General features: G+C 41.9%; 1 protein-coding gene across 2 annotated transcripts in view; it reads left to right on the forward strand.

The window, feature by feature from the left end:
• GABRG2 (gamma-aminobutyric acid type A receptor subunit gamma2) overlaps positions 1-19,786 on the forward strand; it is a 261,450-nt gene that overhangs the window by 182,363 nt on the left and 59,301 nt on the right. For both annotated transcript variants that reach the window (XM_069763791.1, XM_069763790.1), the window contains exons 5-6: positions 11,121-11,203; positions 18,918-19,055. In XM_069763791.1, the coding sequence (XP_069619892.1) occupies positions 11,121-11,203; positions 18,918-19,055 (221 nt within the window). The remainder of the gene's footprint in view (positions 1-11,120; positions 11,204-18,917; positions 19,056-19,786) is intronic.

Genomic DNA, 19,786 nt, shown 5'->3' on the forward strand with positions numbered 1-19,786 from the left:
TTGCACCGTTTTCCTCCTATAGTTTCTGAATTACACTTTCTATTGATCACTGCAGAATAAAGTAACAGAATCAGCCTCATGATCTTTTTTTATCAGATGTGATGAAGACATGCTTTTGTGGCACTTACTATTATATAGGTATGACAGGCTCTCCTCCTGCTCTTTTTACTGCAAATTTATTCACAGATCGTGCAAATCTACAGTCCATAAAATGGCTGGTGGTGGAGGAACATTTGACCAGACATGTCCATCAGTTTCCTCCAATAGAAAACCTCATATGAGAAAACTTCTTTTCTATTGGAGGAGACTGATGAACAGGAACATACTATTTAGTATATCTCACTCTGTGATGGTCTTCGGTAAGGAAGGGAGGCCTCAAACTGTCCCCTAAACTAGGACCCTAACTATTCCCTACTCTTGAAGGTAGAGAGGCCCGAGTCTCTGACCATACATGCTCCTGTTAAAAACGGATCTGTCCCCTCCTTCATCCCTGAGGCATGAGACCAAAATGTAAGGTAAACAAGACACTAAGACACATCAGGGATAACAGAAAGCTTCTATCATACAAAAGCACTAACCAACAATAGGGAAAAGGATAGGAACAGTGAGGAATAAACAAAATGGGTACAGGAAGCAGGCGATAAACACACACGTACTACAGCAAACCATAGATCACTACTACAACAATTTCACTCCAACCGCTTAGCTTTAGCGCACAGCACATTAAGACAAATCAGACTGGAGTAATATTGAAGCCAAAGGAAGATGATGCGACAGCAGAGATGACAGGAGCATGTGTTCCTGATGCGGCCAATATCCCACACCTACCAAAGCCTGAACACAAGCTGCATCCTTTACCACTGGGGTTCTTTCGGACTGCAGAAGGGAGATCAAGGATTTAGGAACTGGTGATCAGACTGTGGGGCTTAGGCTGATCAGAAAAGACAACGATATGAGGCAGAACCAGGTCTGGACAAATGTTACTGAGAGTTAACATCCCAGGGGTTGGTAGTTACTTATAACAATCAGCAAAGAAAGAGGTCCATTTAACAGTTTGTTATCACATCTCATTCAACCATCGAGCAATAGGGACTGAACACTTGCTTGAAGGCTGCAAGAGCTTATGGCTGAAACTAGGGTCATGTTCCTCAAAATGGAGGGGCAATATCGCTGGTATGCAGTGGGTGTGATCCCAGAAGGAAGATAGCATGATGAACAATTCTTAAGGAATGAATGGGCCTAGAAAAGGCTCCTTGAGGTGGCTCAAGGTAGGACTGCTACCACCCCCAAGAGATCGCAATGTCCTTGGTTTCCCTACCTCCTATGCGTGAGCAACTGATGGTGCAGGTGACACATGGGGCTGTTGCCCATTTCAATATGTCGGAGGCTCCGGCACAATCTGAAGCCGGGTCACTTATAGCCCAGGCACCTGGGAATCGAGATCCAGTAAGCAGGTGGAGGCAGTCCCCCAACCTCAAGAGAAAGGAGAAGAAGCAGACACCTGAAAAAGATTACTATATTAACCTACATATATTTTTTTCCTGGCTTTGTCATTCAGGGGTCTATGGATGACTGTCTGTCCTGATATTTTTTTCCTGTCTTTGCACTTTGCGCAAAGCCTTTAAGATGTAGGAGAACAGCAAGTACACCTTTAAAATAATTGAATGAGGCCCACCAGTTGTTGCCTTTCAGGGGTCTATGGATGAACCTCTTCATACTTTTTGTCTGGATTTGCACTTTCTGCAAAACCTTTATTAGTGCATAAGTACATAAAGTACACTTTCAAAATATTTACATTCAAATATTTTTTATGAATTCCATGACTCATCTATGCAGCATAACAAGGTTATAGTTGTTTTACAGTGATATGTAAGACTTTCAAAAAGCGTACAAAAACATTTCTTAATTAGATTACTAATCCATAGTGTATTACATGTTTTTGTCACATTTTTAGAGCTATATAACACTCCAAAAAAGCATTTCAAAATGTAACTTTTTTAAAAAAATTCTTATTCAAACATTATTCCATGTTCTAGGGTACATTTTTGTGATATACAACACTCAAAGAGAAAAGTTTCAAAATTTTGCTGGGATACATTTCTCAGCCATACAGTATTACATGTTCTTGGGTACATTTCCTTGGTATATAACACTCAAAAACTTGTTTAGAAATGTATCAGTATTATATTGCTCATACTTTGGGTATGTCTTCTTGGGTGCATTTTGTGGCTATTTAAGCTTCAAAAAACTTGTTCCACTGTAATATGTTGAATATAATGTGTATGAGACCCTCCTTTATGTTTAATACAGGGTATACCTGAGTCCCTAATTTTTGGTAGTTCTTGCTTCCTTCATAAATTAAACTGAAATTTCCTATTTTCTTAGATTATTCATATTTAATATTCTATTTAATAATATTATTTATTATTATTTTTTAATTTTTTAATTAGTGCTCACTCATCTCTATTTATGAACTCTAATAAACTGTCAAGTTTGCACCGACATGCCTGTGTGAACACCACCAGTGGCCTAAAAAGCAAGTGAATGCCTGCTATATATACAGTGGAGAAAATAAGTATTTGATACACTGCCAATTTTCAAGTTTTCACACCTGCAAAGAATGGAAAGCCCTGTAATTTTTATCGTAGATAAACTTCAACTGTTTGAAGCAATTTATATCTGCGCTGTAAAAACACTCCTTACTTTATTGTATGGGCCAAGAAAGAAAAAATATGATGCCGCTATTGAATAAAAGAAAAAGAGGTAAAAATAGGGGGGGGGGGGATGCTTCTGCGGTAAGAAATGTAGAAGCGATGCCCCCTAGTATATCCGCATGTGAGAGATGCACGTTGCGCTCTGCAGCCGCTCGGTACACTGTGCGTACAGGACCTTGTGTGACATCACGGTCACGTGATTGATCACGTGACTGGCTAAGAGAAGCGTAGTGGACCAATTCTATTCCTATGCGTTTCAGAACAACCGTGTTCCTTCCTCAGGGATGGTCCGTATAAGGAAAGTCTATGTCTTTTTATGCGCAACGGCAGTCACATGTCCTCCTCAGGAATTAAATGCAAACAGTTCAAGTTCACTATTGAGCCCCTTTGGGATCATAGTGTCCAGCTCAAAAATCATTTTACTTTCCTCCCTTGACATTTGTTTGATGAAGTCACCCTTTCTCCAACTCCTATGAACAAGCTTTAATCCTGTAATAATGACCCCCTTTGTTGATCCTCCATGGGCCTCCAAAAATGTTTTGATAGCGGGTGGCCCTGGAACTTGTTATTTATATTTTGTAGATGTTCGTTAATTCTTACATATAGAGGGCGTTTTGTTCTGCCTATATAAATTTATCACATGCACATTTAATGGAATAAATAATGGTCAATCAAAGATTTTATCACATGTAAATCAGAGGGGGTTATTTATTCGATTAAATGTGCATGTGATAAATTATATATAGGCAGAACAAAACGCCCTCTATATGTAAGAATTAACGAACATCTACGAAATATAAATAAAAAGTTCCAGGGCCACTTGCTATCAAAACATTTTTTGGAGGCCCATGGAGGATCAACAAAGGGGGTCATTATTACAGGATTAAAGCTTGTTCATAGGAGTTGGAGAAAGGGGACTTCATCAAACAAATGTCAAGGGAGGAAAGTAAAATGATTTTGGAGCTGCACACTAGGATCCCAAAGGGGCTCAATAGTGAACTTGAACTGTTTGCATTTAATTCCTGAGAAGGACATGTGACTGCCATTGCGCATAAAAAGACATCGATTTTCCTTATACGGACCATCCCTGAGGAAGGAACATGGTTGTTCTGAAACGCGTAGGAATAGAATTGGTCCACCGCGCTTCTCTTAGCCAGTCACGTGATCAATCACGTGACCGTGATGTCACGCAAGGTCCTGTACGCACAGTGTACCGAGCGGCTGCAGAGTGCAACGTGCATCTCTCACATGCGGACATAACTCCAGCGGCATCCTGCCAGCGGCCGGGGCAGTTTTCTAGTGCCAATCCCTGAAGGACCAACACCGGACCTCTTTAACTAAAGGATAATCCTCACGGATAAACGGCTTTCAAGCGTTTAACATCATGGGATATGACTGAGCATATCAGGTAAACCCTATCTATCTGCATTTTGAGCTGTTGTCCTATGATATATACCTGCCAATTTTAAGATTCCATATAATATATGTTATATAATATACTAGGGGGCATCGCTTCTACATTTCTTACCGCAGAAGCATTCCCCCCCCCCAATTTTTACCTCTTTTTCTTTTATTCAATAGCGGCATCATAGTTTTTCTTTCTTGGCCCATACAATAAAGTAAGGAGTGTTTTTTCCAGCGCAGATATAAATTGCTTCAAGTACGTATAGATCCATACGCAGTAGAGTGGTACTGCGTTACTATCTGCTGCAGTAATGTCGCTGTTGTGAGCGCCACTGGAACTTTATATTTTTTAATTCAAACTTCAACTGTTGTCTAAAAATAAAAACCAGAAAATCCCATTGTATGATATTCAAATAATTAAACTGTATTTTATTGCATGAAATAAGTGTTTGATCACCTACCAACCAGCAAGAATTCTGGCTTTCATGTTAGTTTTTCTTTAAGAAGCCTTCCTACTCTTCGCTCATTGCCTGTATTAATTTCACCTGTTGGACTCGTTACCTGTATAAAAGACACTTGTGTCATGGTCATGGACAGTATTCCATTGTCCGTCCTCTTAGGGTTAATTCTGTGTGGCCTCCCTTTGAATTTGCGTGGACTATATGTACCTGCCTCTGTGTCGAGATCCTCGTCAGTGATACTTCCGTTCTTGGCTCATCAAGTGACCCCGCATATCTGCGTGTACTGCCTGTTCTCGTATGCTTGTTTGTGTATGACCCGGTCTATTTCCCGTTTGATATCTGCCTTCTGATCCTGTACCTCCTGTGTCCCTCGTGGTTTGACCTCAGCTACGTCCCCTGACTTTCTGTTAGTTTGTCCCTCTGATACCACATTGCTCTCTCTGGTTTCTGACGCCGACTTGCTTCTTACTATGCTATTTGTCTTTCCCTCTGGTTACCATGCTGTCCTCTGGTCTGACCTCGGCTTGCCTGACACTCCTCTCGCATATGCCGGTCCATGCTAGTGTCCTCAGAGTTTTGGGATGTGACTCCACCTCCAGCCACTTTGTGCCGCAGGTCCTGCTCAACTTCGGCGCACTCACAGCCGCAGTCACATGGCATGGTAGGAATCCAAGAGCACCTCCCAGCATGTCCACAGACATGCACACAGGCTCACATTGTGAGTCTGATGCGGTGTTCGGGACAACTTATCCAGACACTCAATCAATTACATTCCAACCTCTCCACCATGGCCAAGACCAAAGAGCCTTCAAATGACACCAGGGACCAAAATTGTTGCCCTGCACAACGCTGGGATGGGCTACAGGACAATAGACATGCAGCTTGGTGATATGGCAACAACTGTTGAGGCAATTATTAGTGTCACTCTTCCTCGGTCTTGGGCTTCAAGCAAGACGTCTCCTCGTGGGATAAGGATGATTCTGAAAAAGGTCAGGAATCAACCCAGTACTACATGGGAGGACCTAGTCAATTACCTGAAGAGAGCTTGGATCACAGTCTCAAACATTGCTGCTAGTATAATACTACACCAGCATGGATAAAAATCCTGCAGGGCACGCAAGGTCCCTCTGCTCACACCAGCACATGTCCAGGCCCATTTGTAGTTCTATAATGATCACCTGGATGATCCAGAGTAGGCATGGGAGGTTGTGTGGTCACATAAGAGCAAAATAGAACCTTTTGGTATAAACTCCACTTACCGCGTTTGGAGGAAAAAGTGTAGTACAACCCCAAGAACACCATGCCAACTGTGAAAAATATTGGTGGAAACATCATAGTTTGGAGATGCTTTTCAGCAAAGGGGACAGGATAACTGCACTGTTTTGAAGGGAAAATGGATTGGACCATATATATCTAGATTTTGGCCAACAACCTGATTCCCTCAATAAGAGCATTGAAGATGGGTTGTCTTTAGTCTTCCAGCAAGACAATGACCCGTAAGGTTTCATATAACATACCATTTATATACTCTTTGTGTTACTATAAATGCAAGCTTTTATAAATGACCAATCTCATGTAAACTGGTTTACAGTTTAATAGAGAGTAACTGATATTGGTAATACATGCTGTGCTTTAGTCTGTAGCCCCAGACACTGCCTAAAAAGCAGCCTGCAATCTGGGGGCATGTATTATAAGGCTATGTGCACAAGTTGCAGATTTTTATGTGGATACGCAGCATTTTTGGAAGAGCGGAATTGCCTCAAATCCACAGTGTAGTGCACTACCATTGTTATTCTATGTGAAATGAAGAATTGTTGTGCACATGCTGCAGAAAAATCCGTGCAGATTTGCAGCGTTTTATTTTCCGCAGCATGTCAATTCTTTTTTTTTGCAGATCTGCAATGTTTCTGCACCCATGGACTTCCATTGAGTCAGGAACATCCGCAGCAAAGCCACAGTTGTAAAAAAGATCTGCGGATTTACTGCAGATGTGGGTGCAAGAAACGCTGCAGATCAGGTTGAGGGAAGTGTGTGGATGGAGACTATGTGCGTGTCTGTGTGCGGGGGTCTGTGTGTATGTGTGGGTCTGTGTGTCTGAGTGTGTGTGCGTGTGTGTGTCCCTGTGTGTGTGCGGGTCTGTGTAATCAGCCATTGTCTGATAGGACTACTGCTCCCATCCAGCTATGAATCCTCACAGAGACAGCAGTGCCGATGATGGGAAAGTAGTCCCATCAGACAATGCATGTGTTCAGTAGTAAAAAAAACATACAGAACATACAGCAGACATACAGGACATACATTACTGACAGTACATACAACATATAACATACAGTACATACTCACCAATCACCTAGTCCCCGAAGCCCTCGATCACCTGTAATAAAAATATCATAATAAACCAATCTATACTTACCTTTCTGCCATAGTTCAGTTAATAACGAGTGTCCCACGACGATCTCCTTTGTAGTGCAGTGATATCAGTCTATGTCACTGCTCTACAGGGGCACCGCAATGAACTGACAGGCGGAGGTAATCCTCCGTGATGTATCCCTCCGCCGCTGCTGGGAGAGAGGTCACCCGAGTACATTCTCTCACTGGCAGCGCTGTGTGAGAAAATTCCCAAGCAGCATTGCCATAAAGTGAGCCTGAAATCAGGTAACCTCTTCAGCGATGCACTGCAAGAGCCATTATCCCCTGTCAGTGCATCGTGGGAGGCCCTGTAAAGCGGTCACATCGCCTAATATGACAGTTTCATAGGGGAGATTATCGTTGGACACTCATTATTAATTGGACTGCATCGGAACAGGGAGTATACTGTTGGTTTATTATTTTTTATTTTTTGCAGGTGACCGATGGCTTTGGGGAATTAGGCGTGGTTGTATCGTGAAATTAAGAATATCTTTCTCTGCTATAAGATTAGTAATGGATAGATGTCTTATTGACCCCTCTCCATTACTAACTGGGCTTAATGTCACCTTACAATCAAAAGTGACATTAATCCCTTATTACCCCATATGCCACCACAACAGGGCAGTGGGAAGAGAGAGGCTAAGTGCTGGAATTGGCACTTCATACATTTCTGGGACGGCTGGGGGCTGGTATTTGTAGCCAGGGGTGGGGCAATATCCATGGCCCCTCTCTAGGCTATGAACATAAGCCCGCAGCTGTCTGCATAGCTTTTCTGGATAATAATTATAGGGGGACCCCACGTTATTTTTTGGGGGGTCCCCTATTTTAATAGCCAGTACAGGCTAAATATACAGCTGTGGGCTGAGACTCTTAGCCTGGGAAGCTCCGTGGGTATTAGCCCATTTCCTGGCTAGAAACATCAGCCCCCAGCCATCAGATTTTCCTCTCTGGCACAGAAAATTACGCAGGAGCCCACATAATTTTTTCCCTTTTTTTAAATTAAAGATATTGAGTGCAGATTTTTGGTGTGTGTCTTTAACTATTTATGTACCATTTTATTAGGTTCATTATTAAAAATCGGGCTTGGTATTATTAATCTATTTACAGTGCCTTGTGAAGGTATTCGGCCCCCTGGAACTTTTCAACATTTTCCGACTTATCATGCTTCAAACATAAAGATACCAAATGTAAATTTTTGGTGAAGAATCAACAAGTGGAACACAATTTTTAAGTTGAACAAAATGTATTGCTTATTTTAAATTTTTGTGGAAATTCAAAAACTGAACAGTGGGGAGTGCAATATTATTCGGCCCCTTTAACTTAATACTTTGTTGCGCCACCTTTTGCTGAGCATACAGCTGCAAGTCGCCTGGGGTATGTCTCTATCAGTTTTGTACATCGAGAGACTGAAATTCTTGTCCATTCTTCCTTGGCAAGCAGCTCGAGCTCAGTGAGGTTTGATGGAGATCGTTTGTGAACAGCAGTTTTCAGCTCTTTCCACAGATTCTCGATTAGATTGAGGTCTGGACTTTGACTTGGCCATTCTAACACCTGGATATGTTTTCTTTGTGAACCATTCCATTGTAGATTTTACTTTATGTTTGGGATCATTGTCTTGTTGGAAGACAAATCTCCGTCCCAGTCTCAGGTCTTCTGCAGACTCCAACAGGTTTTCTTCAAGAATGGTCCTGTATCTTCCCATTAATTTTAACCATCTTCTCTGTCCTTGCTGAAGAAAAGCACCACCATGTTTGTCAGTGGGGATGGTGTGTTCATGGTAATGAGCTGTGTTGCCTTTACGCCACCACATCGCTTGGCATTGTTGCCAAAAAGTTCGATTTTGTTTTCATATGACCAGAGCACCTCCTTTCACATGTTTGGTGTCTCCCAGGTGGCTTGTTGTAAACAACACTTTTTATGGATATCTTTGAGAAATGGCTTTCTTCTTGCCACTCTTCCATAAAGGCCAGATTTGTGCAGTGTGCGACTGATTGTTGTCCTATGGACAGACTGTCCCACCTCAGCTATAGATCTCAGTGGTTCATCCAGAGTGATCATGGGCCTCTTGGCTGCATCTCTGATCAGTCTTCTCCTTGTTTGAGATGAAAGTTTAGAGGGACGGCCGGGTCTTGGTAGATTTGCAGTGGTATGATGCTCCTTCCATTTCAATATGATTGCTTGCACAGTGCTCCTTGGTATGCTTAACCCCTTCAAGTCGCGGCCCTTTTTCATTTTTGCGTTTTCGTTTTTCACTTCCCTCCTTCCCTGAGCCATAACTTTTTTATTTTTCCGTCAATATGGTCATGTGAGGGCTTATTTTTTGCGGGACAAGTTGTACTTTTGAACGACACCATTGGTTTTACCATGTCTTTTACTAGAAAACGGGAAAAAAATTCCAAGTGCGGTGAAATTGCAAAAAAAGTGCAATCCCACACTTGTTTTTTGTTTGGCTTTTTTTGCTAGGTTCACTAAATGCTAAAACCAACCTGCCATTATGATTCTCTAGGTCATTACGAGTTCATAGACACCTAACATGTCTAGTTTATTTTTTATCCAAGTGGTGAAAAAAAATTCCAAACTTTGCTTAAAAAAAAAAAAAAAGTGCCATTTTCCGATACCCGTAGCGTCTCCATTTTTCGTGATCTGGGGTCGAGTGAGGGCTTATTTTTTGCGTGCCAAGCTGATGTTTTTAATGATACCATTTTTGCGCAGATTCTTTTGATCACCCGTTATTGCATTTTAATGCAATGTCGTGGCGACCAAAAAAATGTAATTCTGGCGTTTCGGATTTTTTTCTCGCTACGCCGTTTAGCGATCAGGTTAATGCTTTTTTTTAGTTGATAGATCGGGCGATTCTGAACACGGCGATACCAATTATGTGTATGTTTGATTTTTTTTATTGTTTTATTTAGGATGGGGCGAAAGGGGGGTGATTTAAACTTTTATATTTTTTATATTTTTTTCATATTTTTAAAAACATTTTTTTTTACTTGTGCCATGCTTCAATAGCCTCCATGGGAGGCTAGAAGCTGGCACCACTTGATCGGCTCTGCTACATAGCGCTCACAGCAGGAGTGCATCAGTAACCATAGAGGTCTCAAGGACCTCTATGGTTACCTTCCTGATGCATCGCCGACCCCCGATCATGTGACGGGGGTTGGCGATGACGTCATTTCCGGCCGCCCGGCCGGATGCGGTAGTTAAATGCCGCTGTCTGTGTTTGACAGCGGCATTTAACAGGTTAATAGCGGCGGGTGAATAGCGATTTCACCCGCCGCTATTGCGCGCACATGTCAGCTGTACAAAACAGCTGACATGTCGCGACTTTGATGCGGGCTCACCACCGGAGCTCACATAAAAGGGGGTGACACGGCATGCGCAGTACTAGTACGGCGCATGTCGTGAAGGGGTTAAAGTTTTAGAAATCATTTTGTATACAAATCTGTCTTTAAACTTTTCCACAACAGTATCACGGACCTGCCTGTTGTGTTCCTTGGTCTTCATGATGCTCTCTGTGCTTAAAACAGAACCCTGAGACTATCAAAGAGCAGGTGCATTTATATGGAGACTTGATTACACACTGGTGTATTATATTTGTCATCATCAGGCATTTAGGACAACATTGGATCATTCAGAGATCCACAATGAACTTCTGGAATGAGTTTGCTACACTGAAAGTAAAGGGGCCGAATAATATTGCACGCCCCACTTTTCAGTTTTTTAATTTCCACAAAAATTTAAAATAACCAATACATTTCGTTCAACTTCACAATTGTGTTCCACTTGTTGTTGATTCTTCACCAAAAATTTACACTTGGCATCTTTATGTTTGAAGCATGATATGTGGGAAAAGGTTGAAAAGTTCCAGGGGGCGGAATACTTTCGCCCCCTGTATCTATCTATTATCTATCTATCTATCTATCTATCTATCTATCTATCTATCTATCTATCTATCTATCTATCTATCTATCTATCTATAATCTATCTATCTATAATCTATCTATCTATCTATCATCTATCCATCTATCTATCCTATCTATCTATGTTAATTCATTAATTAAACACATTACAAAATTGGCAAATTAAACTCAATCATAGTGCAGGTAATTAACATGTATTTGTGTGCTTGTAGGCTTACCATAGATGCTGAGTGCCAGCTTCAGTTACATAACTTTCCAATGGATGCACATTCCTGCCCTCTGGAGTTTTCGAGCTGTAAGTATTACAAGCATGGAATATAATATACAGTATTTTATAGGAACATTACAGAAACTGCAAGAGTTACAAACAGGCAAAGATTCAGTTCTGTACTTTTTGTAAAGCATGCTAATATCTTTAACCTCTGTTTTATGGCATGTATTGTGCAGTAAAAATTATCTGGCACGATTATTCTACAGATCAATACAATTACGGGGATAGCAAACTTTTAATTTTAGTATGTCCTAGTATGTTCTTCCATTTTAGCGGTTAAAGTTCAGAACTTTAATTTGTATTGCCATGTTTTAAGACCTGTAATTTATTTTATTTTTATATCGATACACTCTTGAGAGGTTTTGTTTTTCAGTGGTAAACTGGTGTTTTTACTGATAAATTCTATTTTGAAGGGCAGATTACAATTTTCTCTCTATTTATTGCAATTTTGAGTTGAGTTTGGGGCCCAAAAAATAGCAATTCTAGAATTAGATTTTTTCTTATTGTATTTACGGTACAGCTTAGTTAATATCATGGATTTGTAGATTGGACTTTTTATTTACTCTACGGATTATTTAATTTGATAGATTTGTAGACTGGACTTTTACAAGCGATATTGAATGTGGTCATTTTATTAGTCATCAAATTTCTTCATTTTGGAATTGGGATATATATTATATACACATTAATGTTTATGTGTGTATATATATATATATATATATATATATATATATATATATATATATATATATTTTTTTTTTTTTTTTATCAACCTTATGTTACAAGTCCTAATTGAGACTTGAACCTCTGATTGTTTGATCAATTACACTATAAACAATAATGCTACAGTACTTCATTGGATAGTAAAATTATTGTTCTCCAACGAAGCCTAGTCAAAGACTGACTACATGTACAGTGGGGTAAAAAAGTATTTAGTCAGCCACCAATTGTGCAAGTTCTCTCACTTAAAAGGATGAGAGAGGCCTGTAATTGACATCATAGGTAGACCACAACTATGAGAGTCAAAACGAGAAAACAAATCCAGAAAATCACCTTGTCTTGCAAGATTTATTTTCAAATTATGGTAGAAAATAAGTACCGTATATACTCGAGTATAAGCCGACCCGAGTATAAGCCGACCCCCCTAATTTTGCCACAAAAAACTGGGAAAACTTATTGACTCGAGTATAAGCCTAGGGTAGGAAATGCCGCAGCTACCGGTGAATTTCAAAAATAAAAATAGATGCTCCATACCGTTCATTATTGCCCCATGGATGTGCCATAGAAAGCTCTGCCATATAGTGCTCTGCACCGTTCATCATTGCCCCATAGATGTGCCATATAAAGCTGTGCCATATAGTGCACTGCACCGTTCATTATTGCCCCATAGCTGTGCCATATAGTGCTCTGCACCGTTCATTATTGCCCCATAGCTGTGCCATATAGTGCTCTGCGCCGTTCATTATTGCCCCATAGCTGCCATATAGTGCTCTGCGCCGTTCATTATTGCCCCATAGCTGCCATATAGTGCTCTGCGCCATTCAGTATTGCCCCATAGCTGCCATATAGTGCTCTGCGCCATTCAGTATTGCCCCATAGCTGCCATATAGTGCTCTGCACCGTTCATTATTGCCCCATAATGCCATATAGTGCTCTGTGCCGTTCAGTATTGCCCCATAGCTGCCATATAGTGCTCTGCGCCGTTCAGTATTGCCCCATAGCTGCCACATAGTGCTCTGCGCCATTCAGTATTGCCCCATAGCTGTGCCATAGAAATCTGTGCCATTGCTGCCGCTGCTGCTGCAATAAAAAAAAACGCCATACTCACCCCTCTTTTGCTTGCAGCTCCCAGCGTCCGGTCCCGGCGTCTCTCCGCTCTGACTGATCAGGCAGAGGGCACCGCGCACACTATATGCATCATCGCGCCCTCTGACCTGCACAGTCAGAGCGGAGAGACACGAAGATGGAGCGGCGCCGGGAAGATGGAGCGGCGCCCGGCGGCTGGAACGCGGACAGGTGAATATTACATACTTACCTGGTCCCGGCGTCCGGCTCCTTCTCCCGGACAGCTGGTCTTCGGTGCCGCAGCTTCTTCCTCTATCAGCGGTCACCGTTACCGCTGATTAGAGAAATGAATAGGCGGCTCCATCCCTATGGGAGGTGGAGCCGCGTATTCATTTCTCTAATGAGCTGTCCCACATGACCGCTGACAGGAAGAGCTGCAGCACCGAAGACCGTGGGACGGCAGGGGGAGCGCCAGGATCGCTGGGACTAGGTAAGTGTGCCTCAGCGCCCTCACCCGCCGACCCCACCGCTACCGTGACTCGAGTATAAGCCGAGAGGGGCACTTTCAGCCCAAAATTTTGGGCTGAAAATCTCGGCTTATACTCGAGTATATACGGTATTTGGTCAGTACCAAAAGTTCATCTCAATATTTTGTTATATATCCTTTGTTGGCAATGACAGAGGTCAAATGTTTTCTGTAAGTCTTCACAAGGTTGCCACACACTGTTGTTGGTATGTTGGCCCATTCCTCCATGCAGATCTCCTCAAAAGCAGCGATGTTTTGTGCCTGTTGCTGGGCAACATGGACGTTCAACTCCCTCCAAATGTTTTCTATGGGGTTGAGATCTGTAGACTAGTTAGGCCACTCCAGGACCTTCATATGCTTCTTACGAAGAAAATCCTTCTTTGCCCTGGCGGTGTGCTTGGGATCATTATCATGCTGAAAGACCCATCTACTTTCATCTTCAATACCCTTGCTGATGGAAGGAGGTTTGCACTCAAAATCTCATGATACATGGCCCCATTCATTCTTTCATGTCGACAGATCAGTCGTCCTGGTCCCTTGGCAGAGAAACAGCCCCAAAGCATGATGTTGCCACCCCAATGCTTCACAGTAGGTATGGTGTTCTTTGGATGCAACTCAGCATTCTGTCTCCTCCAAACACGACAAGTTTTGTTTCTACCAAACAGTTCTACTTTAGTTTCATCAGACCATATGACATTCTCACAATACTCTTTTGGATAATCTAAATGCTCTCTAGCAAACTTCAGAAAGGGTCAGACATGTACTGGCTCAAGCAGGGGGACAGGTCTGGCACTGCAGGAGCTGAGTCCCTGGCAGCGTAGTGTGTTACTGATGGTAGCCTTTGTTATGATGGCCCCAGCGCTTTGCAGGTCATTCACTAGGTTCCCCCATGTGGTTCTGGGATTTTTGCTCACCGTTCTTGTGATCATTTTGACCTCAAGGGGTGATATCTTGCGTGCATTCCCAGATCGAGGGACATTATCAGTGGTCTTGTATGTCTTCCATTTTCTTATTATTGCTCCCACAGTTGATTTCACCACACCAAGCTTCTTGCCTATTGCAGATTCAGTCTTCCCAGCCTGGTGCAGGGCTACAATTTTGTTTCTGGTGTCCTTCTACAGCTCTTTGATCTTCACCGTAGCGGAGTTTGGAGTGTGACTGTTTGAGGTTGTGGATAGGTGTCTTTTATACTGATAACAAGGTCAAACAGGTGCCATTACAACATGTAATGAGTGTAGGACAGAGGAACCGCTTAAAGAAGAAGTTAAAGGTCTGTGAGAGTCAGAAATCTTGCATGTTTTTTAGATGACCAATTCCACCATAATTTGAAAAATAAATCTTGCCAAATCAGACAAGGAGATTTTCTGGATTTGTTTTCTCAGTTTTGACTCTCATAAATGTGGTCTACCTATGATGTCAATTACAGGGTTCTATCATCTTTTTAAGTGGGAGAACTTGCACAATTGGTGGCTGATTAAATACTTTTTCTCCCCACTGTATGTTACATGTAAGCAATGGATTAAAGAGATTGGCCAATTTTATTGGAGTCATATTTTTTTTTAACAATAATATTATATTTCTCACAGACGTCTATGCTTCTTCATAGAATAGCTGCTGTCAGTATAAATATTTGTGCGATATAGCAGAGTTCCTTAGGGTATGGTAGAACATGCTAATGTTGGGTAGTAGAACACAATTTTGCTTTGTCGTAGCAAAAAATAAAACATTTGTGCATCTGAGTGAATGTCAGGGCCTCTAGACCCCATGGCTACTATTGTATATCGACAAGGGCTATGTGTTAACCAAAACCAAAATTATATGGTACCAGCAGATTAGGGTATATTATAAAACTTAACCATTATTACCTCTTTAAAACTCCTTTTTAAGTGCTAAACTGTGCGAAAAAAATGCTGGTGCATTGAAAAGTGCAAATAAAATTACTCAGTACCGCCACAGTACCATTAAATAAAATAAAAATGTCTACTATAGTTACTTATATACCCTTGCTTCTCGGGTTCTATGTAATGTTGCATAACTCCTATTGTATTACACAGTAAGGCTCTGTGCTCTATTCTGTATGTTACTGCATGGGTGAATTATAGTATAACAAATTGCAATAGACTGCAAAAGGTAGACAGCCCTATAAGCAACATAAAGTTTAAGGGAATCAGTCAGTAGGATCAACCCTCCTAAGCGGTCTATATGGGTGTGTAGGTAATAGGAAGGTGAAAAAAATTATACCTTTATATCTCCAATCCGATGTCTAGTTCCAGAGAAATCCACGTTTTCCCTATATGTAAATGAGCTGTTAATATCTATGGGCCGGATCTCCCTGAAATTCTGCCTCCATGGCTTATTTTAAATAAAAGAGGTCATTACCATTGTGAGACATGTATTGACTGACAGTCTGCTCCCCTGATTTACATGTCTCACATTGGCAACCCCCTTTCATTTAAAATAAGCTCTAGAGGCAAATAAAACCAAGTAGAAACCGCGCTTAAGGAAAGAAAGAAAAAGGGACAAATAGAATGACCCCAAGGATAAATGTCAAAAAGAGCAACAATACTACTCCAACTGGTGGAATAGTGATAAGAAATAGTGAAACTAAAATAATACAACAGACTGCCCATACAGTGATTTTGTAAAGCTAACACCCATGAGAGACCGATAGCTGTCGGCTTACCTATATATGTTGGGAGCTGCGGCATGCGGTGTGCTGCTGGGGAGTTGCTTATCGACTGTAGGCTGCAGATGACCAGGGGTGCGGCACTTTCAGTGCCGGGTGATGAAGCGCAGTGTGGGACCAGGGGCGCTCCGGCAGGTAGCGCTTCCTGGAAACCACGAGGAGTGAGAGAAGACCCTGATGAAGTAGAGCGTAGTCTTTTTGAAACGCGTTGGTTAATCTCCTTCTCTTTCCCCCCTGTTTTTGAGCGTCTCAGCGCTTCATACTGAGAGTGACGTCACAAGCAGGAGGAGCCTATCTGCCATTTGTTTCTCTCACTCCTCGTGGTTTCCAGGAAGCGCTACCGGCCGGAGCGCCCCTGGTCCCACACTACGCTTCACCACCCAGCACTGACAGTGCCGCACCCCTGGTCATCTGCAGCCTACAGTCGATAAGCAACTCCCCAGCAGCGCACCGAATGCCGCAGCTCCCAACATATATAGGTAAGCCGACAGCTATCGGTCTCTCGTGGGTGTTAGCTTTACAAAATCACTGTGTGGGCAGTCTGTTGTAGTATTTTAGTTTCACTATTTCTTATCACTATTCCACCAGTTGGAGTAGTATTGTTGCTCTTTTTGACATTTATCCTTGGGGTCATTCTATTTGTCCCTTTTTCTTTCATTCTTTCTTTCTTCAAGCGCGGTTTCTACTTGGTTTTATTAGTTTCATGTATACGGGTGGGCACTACCCTGTTTGATTCCAGCAGCTGAGGAGGATTGTTCTTTAGAGTGAGTGCCAGTGTTACTCCAGAATCTTATGAGCACTAAAGGCAGATTCTTATTGACATTTGTATCTTGCCCATAATCTTGAACATCTTATTTACATATGTAGAATAATGTGGATTTCTCTGGAATAAGACATCGGATTGCAGATATAAATGCATAATGTAATTCACCTTCCTATGACCTGCAAGCCCATATACTGTAGGCGGCTTAGGAACGTTGATCTTACTGACAGATTCACTTTACTGATGCTGCAAAATATCTTATGCAAGGTGTAATAAAAATGCAGTTATGTAGAAATTCAATTTAAAGAAACTCTTGCAAACATCAGAATTTAAAACTAGTTAACATGCAAGATATTTCCAGACACTTTTTTCCTCACCATATACACACTGCTCAAAAAAAATAAAGGGAACACTAAAAATCCCACATTCTAGATATCACTGAATTAAATATTCCAGTTGTAAATCTTTAGTTATTACATAGTGGAATGTGCTGAGAACAATACAAACTAAAAATTATCAATGTAAATCACAACTAACATCCCATGGAGGTCTGGAGATGGAATGATGCTCAAAATCAAAATGGAAAATGAAGTTGCAGGCTGATCCAACTTCAGTGGAAATGCCTCAAGACAAGGAAATGATGCTCAGTAGTGTGTGTGACATGCCTGTCTGAACTCTCTACAATGCCTTGGCATGCTTCTGATGAGGCAGCGGATGTTCTCCTGAGGGATCTCCTCCCAGACCTGTACTAAAGCGTCCCCCAAATCCTGGACAGTCTGTAGTGCAATGTGACATTGGTGCATGGTGCGAGACATGATGTCCCAGATGTGTTCAAATGGATTCAGGTCTGGGGAATGGGCGGGCCAGTCCATAGCTTCAATGCCTTTATCTTGCAGGACCTGCTGACACACTCCAGCCACATCAGGTCTGGCATTGTTCTGCATGAGGTGGAACCCAGGGCCAACTGCATCAGCATATGGTCTCACAAGGGGTCTGAGGATCTCATCTCGGTACCTAATGGCAGTCAGGCTATCTCTGGCGAGCACATGGAGGGCTGTGTGGCCCTCAAAAGAAATGCCACCCCACACCATTACTGACCCACTGCCAAACCAGTCATGCTGAAGGATATTTCAGGCAGCAGATCGCTCTCCACGGCGTCTCCAGACTCTGACACATCTGTCACACGTGCTTAGTGTGAACCTGCTTTCATATGTGAAGAGCACAGGGCGCCAGTGGTGAATTTGCCAATCCTGGTGTTCTGTGGCAAATGCCCAGCATCCTGCAAGGTGTTGGGCTGTGAACACAACCCAGACCATCCTCATGGAGTTGGTTTCCAACCGTTTGTGCAGACACATGCACATTTATGGCCTGCTGAAGGTAATTTTGCTGGGCTCTGGCAGTGCTCCTCCTGTTCCTCCTTGCACAAAGGCTCAGGTAGCGGTCCTGCTGCTGGGTTGTTGTCCTCATACAGCCCCCTCCATGTCTCCTGGTGTACTGGCCTGTCTCCTGGTAGCGCCTCCAGCCTCTGGACACTATGCTGACAGACACAGCAAACCTTCTTGCCCCAAGATATGCCATTCTTTATGAGCTGCACTACCAGAGCCACTTGTGTGGGTTGTAGAGTCCGTCTCATACTACACACGAGTGTGAAAGCACAACCAACATTCAAAAGTGACCAAAACATCAGACAGAAAGCATTGGTACTGAGATGTGGTCTGTGGTCCCCACCTGCAAAACCACTCCTTTATTGAGTGTGTCTTGATAATTGTCAATAATTTCCATCTCTTGTCTATTCCATTTGCACAACAGCATGTGAAATTGGATGTCAGTGTTGCTTCCTAAGTGGACAGTTTGATTTCACAGAAGTTTGATTTACTTGGAGTTATATTCTATTTTTTAAATGTTCCCTTTATTTTTTGAGCAGTGTATAAAGAAAGTCATCCAGTTATTCTAATTCATTATTTTAATTGCATTGAAGATGGATACCCAAAAGAAGAAATCATCTATCAATGGAAGAGAAGCTCGGTTGAAGTAGGAGATGTTCGATCTTGGCGACTATATCAATTTTCATTTGTTGGCCTACGAAATACCACAGAAGAGGTGAAGACCACATCAGGTAAGAAAACATGGCTCTTTTAACATCAGTTCCTGGAAATGGCTATTTATCCCAATGCAATTTTTTGAATCCACTATGGTTTGTATTATTTTATATGTATTTTTTAATACTTCAGTAGCAAGAAACTTGTCATATGCGGTATATTTGGGTATATTTGTATTCACATTTCCTGATTTTTGCAAATATCTACCAGCTGTAATCCCTATCTCAAAAAATAAAATATTGAAATGGAAAGGAAATGTAGGGAGGTCTCTCTGCAATTTTCCTCTTAGGCTGGGTTCAGACAGCCATATGAAAACTGGGGCCACTCAAGTCGGCAAATTGTGGCTAAGACTGGCTTCAAAAGTGGCTTTGTGTGTTTGTTGTAAAAGCATCAAATGAGTGGAAAAACTTTCAGAGATTTGCACGCACTAATAGGGTCCAGAATCTGACCATCATAGGCAATGCTGATACTCGCATGAGAAAAATTGGTCATCTGAACAGTCCCTTTGATAAAAGAGGTGTCACTGTGCTGTCCGTGTGGTATCTGATTTAAAATCGGAAAGCACACGTCTAGTTTATATGTTCCTTTGAATGGAGCCCAGAGTGTATCAATGAAGCATTAGAAGAAAAAAGTGGAAGTTAATGTTTCCAAGATTTTCATTTCATTTTTCAAACCTTAAACATAGATAACATTCTTGCACTTGTTGTTAAGGTGAGGTGTCAAACTTTAGACCCACAAAAATGTCCTG

This window comes from Ranitomeya imitator, chromosome 4, assembly GCF_032444005.1.
Source record: "Ranitomeya imitator isolate aRanImi1 chromosome 4, aRanImi1.pri, whole genome shotgun sequence".
Lineage (NCBI taxonomy): Eukaryota > Metazoa > Chordata > Amphibia > Anura > Dendrobatidae > Ranitomeya > Ranitomeya imitator.